The 12,828-nt window shown below is 35.6% G+C and overlaps 1 protein-coding gene across 1 annotated transcript; it reads left to right on the plus strand.

The window, feature by feature from the left end:
- Positions 1 to 542: 542 nt before the first annotated feature.
- LOC147380811 (signal peptide peptidase-like) lies at positions 543 to 12,702 on the plus strand (the record flags this gene model as incomplete). Its single annotated transcript, XM_086431217.1, has 7 exons — positions 543 to 904; positions 2,163 to 2,278; positions 2,381 to 2,532; positions 2,643 to 2,728; positions 4,013 to 4,140; positions 11,871 to 11,921; positions 12,606 to 12,702. Coding segments are annotated over exons 1-7 (670 nt in total), but the record flags the coding sequence as incomplete, so codon positions are not given.
- Positions 12,703 to 12,828: the final 126 nt, after the last annotated feature.

Genomic DNA, 12,828 nt, shown 5'->3' on the forward strand with positions numbered 1-12,828 from the left:
TTACTAAATGCCATAAAATTGATTTTTCAAAAGGTACATCACGGGTGATCATTTACACCATTTTTCAAAAAGAATGATAGTGACCTCAAAACTCCAAAATGGTTGAGATATTCGAAAACGAAAATCTCATGTCCACAGTACCCAAATGAGACCCGACTTTCATTAGGTCCTTAATATAACTACCTAGAACAAGACTTGGAAATGATCAGGTTCATATTGGTAGACTCAAAACCGACTAATCGGTTTAAGGTACATTGAGTAATCGGCTAATTGGATACTCATTAATAACCTTAGCCAAAACTCATGCAAGATGACCTATGAAGTGGCATTATTTAGTGTCTCTAACACGCGGGAAAGATATTTATGAGAAACACCATCTCAGCTGTCATGTTACTTGAACGCAAGTGCACCGGCAGCCAAATCCCTAACCTGTCTTTACGTGGGATTTGGGAAAAGGCAAATAAAGCAAAAAAGATCTCCGTCTTCAAATAGTATCGATATATCGAATTCTTGATTCTCTTTCCTTTCTAAGGTTAGGCCTCTCTAATTTCCTTTCTGTTTCTCTCTGTAATCCATTTCATTTTTTATAATTATCTAGAATTATTGTATTTGATGATTAAATTTAGGGTTTGGTTGTTCTGCAATACGTTCTTGTTCTTAGAGACAATTAAAGAAAAATAAAACAAAAACAATTTCAGATTGATTTTTGGATTTTTTATACTTTTTTTTTTCCTTTAATTTCACACCTTGTATTTAGCAAGAACTGGTTTCAACTTCATCAAACCATACATCAAATTGCTTTTTTATTTGCTTGTAATTCTGCTTTTATAGCCAAAAATACTTTGGATTCGAAGTCACTCGACGATGATAACCAGTGAACGTGTTGCGAATTTGGCTTTAGCAGGTGAGGATTTGAGTATTAATAAATTTCAGATTATTTGTTTGTTTGTAGGATTCTTGATACGAACTTAACCAATACTTTAATAGGAGTTCATGGTGCATAATGTTAAGCAATAAGCACTTATCTCTTGGGGATTAGGTCACAAGCATAGTGACAAGGTCGGGATTTGGGAAAATTCAGCAAGGGAAAAATAAAATATATTGTCAGTTAACATAATATTATACAAAATTTCATATTAAAGTACAATCTGAAAATGTATTTTTCAAAGTTTTGTGAATAAGTCAGAGATTAAATTGCCAGTTAGAATCATGAATTAATCACGACTTTTCCAAAAAATCAGAGAATCTTGTCAGTATGGTCACAACCCACAAGTCATGACACCCCACCACACTCCTAGCTGCCTGATCGTGGTGGCCCACTACATTGGAGCTTTCACTTTGATACGCTTCTTTTTATGCGCACTAGGTAGCCCTCTCCCGGTTGTGGGGGTTTTCACTTTGGTACCCATTAGTTGGCTCTGATGCCATTTGATGTGAACCAAACCAATAAACCAAAAGCACATGGGCAATAATGGTGCATAAAGTTTTAAGCCCTTATCTTTTGGGGTCATAGCCATAACAACCAAGTTTGGATTCAGCAATTTTTTGGCAGGGGTCAGTTCGGATAAATCTGGACAACATTTTGGCAAACAATTGTGGGGATTATACAAATTATTTGTGGGGTTTCTTCTCGAAAAGCCATCATATTCAATCTCCCTAAAAACATACTATCTTGTTCTTGAGATTTGAAGGTTGAAGAAGATAGAATCTTGTGGGTAATTTTTTTTTTCCTTTGAAGTTCATTTTTTGTGCTTTTAGGCAAATTGTTGATTAATTCGTTGATTTAGTCGGCTGGTCCCTTTTTTGAGAACGAATCGACTGGTCCCTTATTTGGTGAATTTTGTGACAGTGGTCATAATATAAGTTTTAGACCCAAGTGTTCAGTAGGTGACGCCATGATGGTACCTAATAAACTTGCATTAATAGTTGAATTGCAAGCTCAAACAATTATCTAATAATATCTTTTATTATATTAAAAAAAAAAAGTGCCTAATATATATATATTTTTTATGGGTAAGCTGGACTTGAACCCACGACCTTAAAGTTGCTTAATTTTTTAATTGTCTAGTATTTTGGTGAAGCTTGTCTTGATGAATCTCGCTATGCATGCTTTTTATTTGATAAGCATTTGAGTTAATGAACTCATATGTTTTGTGTCCCAGGTTTAACATTGGCACCGCTTGTTGTGAAGGTAGATCCAAATTTAAATGTTATTTTGACAGCATGCTTGACAGTATATGTGGGTTGTTACCGGTCGGTCAAGCCAACCCCACCTTCAGTAAGTATAGTAGCCTTGTTAAACTTTTTATTTTTCTTTAGTACAGGTTGCCAATATACCTTTTCTTTGGTATCGTTTTAATGTGATAGCTTAATCATGCAGGAAACGATGTCGAAAGAGCATGCTATGCGCTTCCCTTTTGTTGGGAGTGCAATGCTCTTATCCCTATTTTTACTCTTCAAATTTCTATCGAAAGACTTGGTTAATGCTGTACTAACATGCTACTTCTTTGTACTTGGGATCATCGCACTTTCGTAGGTTCTCTCATTGCGGGTCATTCTCTAAAGTTTTAATTTTGAGTTTCGTTAGTTTTATTCTTTCAGTATTTCACATCATCTGTTTTTTTTTTCCTTTTTCTGGACAGTGCAACATTGTTACCTGCAATTGGACGTTTTCTTCCAACACATTGGAATGACAACCTGATTACTTGGCATCTTCCTTATTTTCGCTGTATGTTCTATTTTCCTCTTTTATTCCAAATGTTCATTGTAAATGTTTGTCCTGTTTCTTTTTAGGACCTATTTGCATTGTTTCTTAATATGCTTGGTGATGGTTTCTTACTTGATTACTGGCTTTGTTTATGATATTTTGATTGCTTCCATTTGAAAAACACTATGTTGACACTGATACCCAGAAACACGCACACACGCACACACACACACACACACACACACCACACACACACACTATTTTCCCACGTCATTCGTAATGGGGATAAACATGATTTCTTTTCCAGAAATTATGTTTTTCTTTTCACATTTTTAAGAATATCATTATTCGGCTGCCAAAATGTTTTCAAGACAATAACGCAGGTGGTCATTTCACTGGCACAAGTCATACTCAATCAGTCAATGTAATCACCAAATCTGATTTCTACAGAAATGGTTCATCTCTTCAGAGTAGCTGACTTAAAACCAGTGAATGGTACGAGGAAACTCTTGTTGATTTTAAACAAGAATAAATCATTGTTAAATTCTTGGGAGATTATGTCGATCATACTACTAGGTATTAAAAATAGCTTGAATCTGCACCTCAAATGTCCTATTAAAAGCTGTATGTAACTGAAGAGAAATTGAGTCATCTCTGATTTGATTCGAGTAACCTTTGTTTGGATGCTTTAAAATTTATTTAAAAATAATTCATTTCCTTTAGGATTAGTATGAATATGTATGACTTCAATTTCAACAGGAGAATATTTTTTGACATTTTTGTTTTACAATAGTAAAACTTCAGTGCTTTAGATGGAAAAGAAACAAGACCTTAGGGTCCACAATTTGGTATTAGGAACCTTGTATCCATGTGTTACCAACATGTCCGAGATACTGAGTATGTATTTAGTCTTCCTGCTCTCTAAATTTTGCTTGTATGTTTAACAGGACTCCAGATTGGTATGTTTTTATTGTTTTTATTGTTCAACATATGCTTCTTAGATGACAAACATTTTCAAATTTGATTTCATAAATGGGTTGATGCTGTTGACTTACACAGGCATGTACAATAAAATGACTTTCTGTTTCAAATGTGGTGTCTGCTTACGAGTTGTTGTAGTTTTCTTTGTTGGGGAAGTTAGTAGATTTTCATCTTTTAAGTACACTATACTATGGTTGTGCACTTGTTTACGTATTGCTTTCTTTTCTTTATTTCTGTTCCTTTTAATGACCATTTGATCCAGTCGCACACTGATTATACCTGTGTTATGCAGAATGATTTTACCTTTGTGCCTTTCTTACACAGCTGTGGAGGTTGAGTTCACGAGGTCTCAGGTTCTTGCAGCAATTCCAGGAACTTTCTTCTGTGCATGGTATGCTAAACAGAAGCATTGGCTTGCAAACAACATCTTGGGGCTTGCATTCTGCATTCAGGTTTGATTGTGTCTGTTGCACAGAAGGCTGAATGTTCGCGTTTTGTATTTTATTAATCACATATTTATTCTTCAGAGTCCTATATTGCCTTGGGAAACTGGTTAGTTCCATTTCCGCAGCTACCAAGTTGGAGGGTCACATATTATTAGATGCCTTACTTTATCATCCAAGCCTTATCTAAAATTTTTGGGTTGGCTGCTGTTCTGCCGTTCAATTCTGTCTAAATTCACGTCTTCTGTCCAGTAATATGTGTTCATATCTGCTCTCATACCCATAGTCACCAAAATCCTTGACTTATTGAAAAAGTCAAGATTAAAACCTGAAATTTTCCTTTACTGATTTAATCACGATTTGATTGTGACTTTTCCACTAACTCTCGACTGTAACAAACTTCATGATTAAATGATGAACATCACGATGAAATCACAAACTTTGTGATTAAATTGAAAAAAAAGATGTCCTTGATGAACTAGTAAGAGAAGATGACCACCGATAAAGTGTTTGATAAGGAGGATGCAAATGAAGATGTCATTGATTTTGTCAATTCATGAATTTTAACTTACACTCATGATTGTAATCTTTTTGTATTTTGAACAATATAAACCTTGATTGTCTTATAGCCTATAATTACTTGCAATTTAATATGGGGTTTGGTTTTTTGTTATTGTAATTTAACATGGTATTTGATTATATAATATAAGAACAAAACCTAGTAGGAACAATTACCTGGTCCTAACCCTAGCTCAATTTTTTCCGATTGTATCCTGATTTTACCGTATTTTTTGAATTTTGTCCTTATCGCGATGGTGACTGCTCATAGCTCAATCCACGTTCTTTTTGGTCAGCCTCTGGCTCTCTTAAAACCTTCAACTTGCACCTATATGTTTCTTGTTTCTATTCACAAGCTTTTGACTTAAACTTTATCCTCTTGTAGTGTTAAAAAAGTGTGTTGACGCTGCACCCTGAATATATTGCAGTTTAAATAAGTTAGTTAGTGTTTAAAATGCATCGTGTCAGAGGAAGTTGTTGTATTTGGCTCTTCTAGAACAAAGATACATTCTTAGTTTGTTTACAATAAATAATTTCTCTATCTCTCTTGCACGCACACACATACACTCCATGTCCATGTTCAACTCTCTTTTGAAGCAATGTGATTTGGGATTTTTAAGAGGGTGTTATGGATTGAATGATTGTAAGTTTCACATGCAATTCTTTGGGAAAATTCAAGAAAGTGAATGATGAATGGAATTTTTTTTTATAGGTGACGAATGGAATTACCTTTTATGTGTTGGATTGACCTTAATGTCATTCTCTTTCCCCATGTAAACTTGGGGTTGTAACTTGTAAGATCACACCAAGCATGTGTAATTTTGTGGAGAAACTTGAACTTACTAATCTCTTCTTAGCCAATGCATTTTTCCCTTGGACAAGTAGTGAAGTAACTCCAACATTGCGCAATCTTGATTATATCCTTACTTAGAAAGTTGGGAATCTTAGCCAAGTGGCATTTCGTTGACCAACATTCAATTGTACCTCAATCTTTACATGTCTTCTGTCCAGTAATATGGTTAGGGAGATTGTGTGCGACTTCGGGTTTAGAAGATCCTTCAATGACTAAGTGGTGGATGATTTCGGTAGGTTGATTTCTTCCATTGAGTTGGTTCCTGTGCTTTATGATGAGGTGGTTTGTAGATTTGGGAGAGTCGCACAACAAGGTCTCATGGTGAGATCCTTTTATCTTTCATTGATTCAATCTAATATTCTCCTTGTCCCTGCATCATTTGTTTGGGATGATAAGATCCTGTCCAAGGTGTCTTTTTTATATGGTTGATGGTGTTAGGGAAGATCACTATGGTGAATCAGATCACCAAGGAGGCTATCAATGTGTTACTTGCGTAAGGGGAATGTAGAGACAGCAGATCATATTCTAATTCATTGCGTGGTGGCCTATCAGATTCAGTTCTACTTGATTTCCTTGTCTGGCATTGTTGGATGTCTTATGTACTCTATGTGGGTTTTGTTCCTTTCTTGGATGGCATGGGGAGCATTTTTCTCGACGTCCAAGAGGATCTTGTAGAGCATTACTCCTTTTGCAATTTGTTAGGGCCTTTGGTAGGAGAGGAATAACTGTATCTTTGATGGAAAAGAGCATTCATTGTAGGATATGGTAATCAAGAGTTTGGGGTGTCGTTTTTTAAAGATTTGTAGGGTAGATGGGAGTGGGTGTGTTTTATCATTCCTATATACTGTGTTGTGTGTTTGGGTCTCTTGTTAATAGGTTGGTCATTTCAACCTCCCTTTTTTCGATCTCTATATAATCTCTTTACTTATCAAAAAAAGAGGGTCCAATCTCTTTGGAGCATTTAATAAAGAGGTGAGAGCTTAAAAACAATTTTGATTGCTTTTCTTGGGATGGAGGTTAGTTTGAGTCTAAAATTGCAGATAAGGTGGTTAAAGGAGAGACATAAAGTTTTCCAATGTGTATCAAAATCTATGAGAATGAACAACTTCATCAATAGATCTGGAGAATAATACTTTTGATAATCAAGTGTATATCCATCGTAGGATAGTTGGGTTTTTATTGTTATCTATTTTTTTCTAGCTCTTGTTCTCTACCCTACTTGGATTGGATGGCATTGAGTTTGGATCAGTCACAAAAAACTCTATTTCTTTTGTTGAAAGAAGTCTTGTTTAAAATGTGTTTTGTACCTCTAACAATTAAAATAATAAAAAACTTGAATTTTTCAAATAAACGTGTTTTTTTTTTTCATTTTAAACACGTTTTTTTTTTTCAAATAATAAGCCATTTTTTTTGTAGGCATATGGTTAATTTCTATGGCCTTATGGTTATTTATGATTTGGTTTATAAATGTTGTTTAATGATAATATCTTGATGTTGTACTCTCTTTTTTTCTTTCTTTTCAATAGTGTATTATTTTTCTCGAAAGATATGGTTAGACTTTTTTTAATATCATAAAATATATAATTATCTGTGGTAATGGGTTATCATGCATAGATATTCAATAGTATTTTTTTATTAAAAAATATTTGGAAACTTAAAATAAATTTCTAATGAATTGTATATTATATTTTTTATTTTATAATTTTAATATGTTTTTTTTAATATTTATTATATTTTCCTGCTTTGTTCTCGTTTCTTTCCCCCTTTATTCATTTTTTAAGAAGTTTTCCCTTGCCATTTTAAACTTGTATTCCGATTTGATAACTATGGCCTAGATCACATTTTCCCTAGCATCTATGATATTTTTCTAGAAAAGGAATTTTGGGGAGAGGGATTCTAATATCTGATCACACTTTCATCGTTAAGGGGTTCATGAACATGTTGAAGGATTTTTACAAAAGAGGATATTGGAGAAAGAGAAGAAGAACAATCAAGTCTCTCAAAAGAGCTTGTCAATGTATTTATAATAAATAAGGTGAATAGACATAAATGTCCTTACATAGAGAATAATAGAAAACTAGGAAAAATAGAAAAGACATATCATATTTCCCAATACCCCCCTTCCCCTGCCCTGCCCTCCCCTTAAGCTGGTGCAAATATATCAACTAAGCCCAGCTTGACAAGACGAGAATTGGTGACAGAGGGAGTAATAGATTTTGTAAGCATGTCGGCAAGTTGATCTGAAGAAGATACGAATACAGTCTGAAGGGCACCATATCGAACTTTCTCGTTGAGAAAGTGATCATCAACCTTTATATGCTTCGTTATTTCGTGAAGGACATAGTCAAAAGCAAGCATGATGGTAGGCTTATTATCGTAAAACAGTGTGGAGGAATCATGAAATAAGAAATCCCAGCTCCGTCAGTAAGGATCAAAGCCAATAAGCTCACATGTGCTAAGGGCCATACCTCGATACTCAGCTTCAGTAAAATAACAACCGAGGCAAAAAGACGAAGCTTTGGCTTGAAGGGAGCTCTCTGCAATCATCTTAGGGGCTAAAACATCAGCACCATCGCAAAACACAACAGTGCTGTCATATACCCGCCTTATCGCAACAGATCCACACAACCAGCAGCACAATCCTATCGCAGCCAACAAAAAACAATTTCTTATCGCAGCACAACGGTACAACCCAGGCAACAACATATAATAATCACAGAGTCCAGAAGCACTGCCCTTATCGCAGCCAGTAGCATAGCAGTACAGCCCAGCCAGCAGAACAAAACATCAACACAGTCCAGCCTATTGCATGGACCTAATCACTCAGAAAAAGAAACCCAACACAGCCTTATCGCAGGGATCTAATGCCATGGACCCATCCTTATCGCAAGATGCGATTGGGACCAAAAATAAAAATAAAAAACTCCCTTAGGGGAGATCCTCCAACGAAGGCTGTTGTTGTTAGGGTTTTGGTCTCAAAGGTCTAAAGGGGTTGATGGAAGGAGAGAAGGGAGGGAGGTGGCGATAGTGAAGCAAGTTCCAAGAAGCCCAAAAATCGAAGGAGAAACCCAATCAATGGACCCTCGAGGGCTTTGATACCAAGAAGAATTGTAGAAGAAGAACAATCAAGTCTCTCAAAGAGAGTTTGTCAATGTATTTATAATAAACAAGGTGAATAGACATAAATGCCCTTACATAGAGAATAACAGAAAACTAGTAAAATAGAAAAGACATTATATTTGCCAATAGAAAGGATGTAACAAGACTTTTTGGTAGTGGTTTAGAAGAAGCATTGTGTGTAGCTTTTGCAAAATCTTAGTTGAAGTTCTTTTTGATTGCCTTGAAGTCATCAATTTGACAACAACATTGCTTCGCCTTGGGGCTTTTGATGCAGGACGGTGAGGAAAGATGCCCATGAACTCTGATGTCCCCATCAACTTCTATGGGAAAATGCCAAATTTTTGGTGACGTGTTTATCATTATGAATGCATCTACTCTAGAGTGAGCTAGGATCGTCTGCAAAATCAACATTGAGAAGGCCTACAATCATTAGATTGGGATATACCATGACCTTGATATCATCATTGGTGTAGAGATTCCCCTTATTATATTCTTGGAGAAGTGCCACGATGAGCTTAAATTAAGAGACACATGATAAGGGAAAGTTTCAGGTCAATTTTTGTATCAATGCTTTTCACTAGCATGTTGGCCTTTTTTGCGACCACGAAATAGAGGTACTCAGTTCACTTTTTCTCAAATACAAAAATGGCGAAACATTAGGTGGTCCCGAATCTTTATCGATCAAAAAAAAAAAAAAAGGTGGTCCTGAATCCTGATACTACCACAACTATCATAATACCTAAGGGAGAGATATTCACCTAGTATATATTATTCAAACAGTAAACATGTCAAGGAATTTGAATCACTCGATAAGTTGACCACATGACGCCTTCAACAAAATATTGGTTTGGTTGAATGAGGCCAAAAATTGGGTTTGTTGCCCACACCCTAATTTCTCAAGTGCCAAGTTGTCAGTTCCTTGATCTTATTTTCTAATGCTGACGTGTACCTACAAAGGCATTCCGAGATGTAGTCTTTTCCATAGATTCTTGACTCATGTCTTGAGGTAACTAAGAGTGACACATCATTTTTCAATGTGGTGCAATTTTTTTGTGTAGCCAGACAATCTACCCTCCACAAATAGACATGTTATTCTTGATCACTGTCTTGTAGTTTTTGCCACATCTTTGAGTACCATACTTGGTAGTCCTAATCTTCTCTATTACATAAATGGTGCTTCTTAATAGATTGGGCATTTCAATCTAAGGAGCAATTTGATTGGATGATTTCAACTGTGCTACCAGTTGGTATTTATTATTACAGTCACTTGTTTATTTCTAGCCATTTGAGTAAAAATTCAATTAAACGGTGAAGAACTTCCAGTGGGCTGAGTTTTGGTGTGAAAAATCTTTCATATGCCGTGAAAAAGTTGGTACTTCTGTTTGATTTTCACAGGCGGTATTCATGCATAAAAAGATGCCCTCAATGCCTTGCTTGTTCCATGTGACCTATTGGACTTTGCAATATCCTTAGCTAATCAGGGAAAGCTCCATCTAGATTTCCTTGCTACCGTATCAATGGTTGGAGAGTGCAAAGAGACCTATATATTCTTTGATATCTAGGATTTGGTTCTTGCTTGTTCTGTTGAGAATTCTACTATAGAGGTTGATCAAGTTAGAAAGCCTTCAGGGTGCCATCAACTGAATTCAAGTGTTCAATTGACATGTGGCATGAGTATTAATTAAGTGTTAATGAGTCTAAAAGTTGGCATGTGGCATGGGTGCTAATGTCAAAGTGTCCAAAAGTGTCTGGCCAACAACTTCTGGGAATTCCAATACAATGGTATGATCGTGTCAATATTAGCATGTGCAACTGATTTTCTAGGTGCTATTCTTAGTAACATATGGTTAATGGAGGAAACTTGGAGTTGGATACTACCAAGTTACTAGAGTACATGATCCACACACATAATGTTAATACATCTGAAAAAAAGTAGGGAAAATTGTTTCTACCCTATTTATGGTGGCACATGGTGCTTATGTTGTAGCTGTGAGGATCTAAGTGATTGGGTCGATGAACCTTGGTAAGATAAGATTTTGACCAAAATTAGCTTGGTTGGGTGATCCTAAACATTCTTGAAATACACCTTCCTTTGAGGCTGCTATTTTTTTTTCCGCTTTATTCTAGCCCTACAAAACAAATACAATTGCTTGGTCATGTAGGATCATCTAATAGAGGTGGATTTCAGTTTGAATAGTCATCTAGATTGGCGTCTATATGCTGGGCAATAAGAGTGACGTTCCTCCATGAATGGCAAATTATCATAAACATGCAATGTGACATACAATATCGAACCAATTACTCTATGAATATTAGGCCTCACCTCTTGGTACATACCAAAAGTCAGTCATCAATTAGTCTTACTTATACGTTGGAAAGCCCATCAGTGGGTAGCCCTAAAATCCACAAGTTCGATGGGCCCAAAATATGTATTCCACCAATGTGGCATGTGATTGTTGTGTTGATGCCACTAATTTGGAATTTCAATTGCACGTTTACCAGTAAGAAATATTCTTTTAATTTTAATTTTAGAGGAATATGTTTAATCTCTGGAAAAAATATATATATGTTAATCTGACACGTCATTTTTGACGTGGCAGGTTTCATGGCACTGTATTGTCACGTACCCTGGCGCATCATTCTGTGCTATAAAATGTCATGTCGTGCTGGCACAACAAAAACTTGGAAATTGATAGTGCCAAGGTACCCCCCATGTCATTCCTTAACCCTTAAGACATTTATTTTGATAAGTCTCAACCCTTAGAGCAATAGTATTATGTTATATGCGATTCTATATTTATTTAACATCATTAAAACATCTCTCTCCTTTATTCAAAATGGCTGAAAGCTTTTTCATTTTTTTAAAAGAATTGGTAGTATTATTTTGTGTTAATTTAAAAAGCATGCTCATGAGACTTACAGCCTACTCCTTGAAGCTAGCTAGTGCAGAAATGGATAGATTCTAGATTTTGTTTGGTGGCACTGTTACCATGTCTATTACCAATTACAATTACCATCTAAGGGTTCATCGAGATGGGTGTTGTTGAATTCTATGTGGTGGGCGGGCCTATTAAAATGATCAACATCTTAGAAATATTCTCCAATGTTTGATGTTTTTATAGCACAAGTTCAATTGTGGTGGCAGTATGGCATCTCAGGGATGATTTATCGCTGTTTGAAATTGAAAGGATTCTGATATTATTTGCAGGGAATTGAAATTCTTTCTCTCGGGTCTTTCATAACTGGTGCCATACTCTTGGTAAGAATTGAATCCTATGCTATGGTTACTTATTTATGAAAGAACATATTGTTTCAATGAACTAGAAATGAGCTTCATTTACTACAACTACTAGGTCAGAATTTTGATCTGTCACGCTGGTCTTGTTGAATGTGCTCCATTGTTTATGTAAATCTCTTAGTCTTTGCATTGATAGTTGTCGCTCCTAAATCTTTATATTGGATTATAGAAGTTAGCTGTACATCGACATGCTGTTACATTACTCATGGGTGTTACACTACACTTGGGTATTCATTTCTGGGTGTTTGATACATGGACAAACACACTACAGGTGTTTATATTTCATTCGATCACGGGAGTTGTGCAAGCTTTAATGATCTGCGACTCTTTTTGTTGCATTATTGCCTCTTCTGTTGGTGCCTAATTCTGATCTTTGGCCTGTCAGAGAGGCCCTTTTTTTAATCTTCAAATTATTATGTAGGGAGGCTTATTAATTTGAGTTGCATTATACCCTGTAGAGAACATCTCGAAAATCTGAAATACTGCATTTGAAGGCATAATATAAGCATCCATTTCTGATGCTGTCATTCTAATATTTATTAGTTAAAAAAAAAGCCTTTCGTTCCAAGATACACTTTTTTTTTCCCTTCTGTATAAACTTCGTTATACTCAATCTACTTCTTTTGTCTCTTTCTGTAACTGCAGGGTGGCCTTTTTATATACGATATCTTCTGGGTCTTCTTTACTCCAGTGATGGTTAGTGTTGCAAAATCTTTTGACGCTCCTATAAAGGTTGGTTTTTGTAACTTATATGACATTTTTATATTTTCTGTGTGATGATTAGCTTTAATTCATGGTTTATATATGAAAAATATGTTAGTTTCTGATATTAGTTGCAGTAACTTTCCCATTCTTTCTTCGCAGCTTT

This window comes from Akebia trifoliata, unplaced genomic scaffold, assembly GCF_017979445.1.
Source record: "Akebia trifoliata isolate Shusen 1 unplaced genomic scaffold, ASM1797944v1 Contig00959, whole genome shotgun sequence".
In the NCBI taxonomy this organism is placed as follows: Eukaryota; Viridiplantae; Streptophyta; class Magnoliopsida; order Ranunculales; family Lardizabalaceae; genus Akebia; species Akebia trifoliata.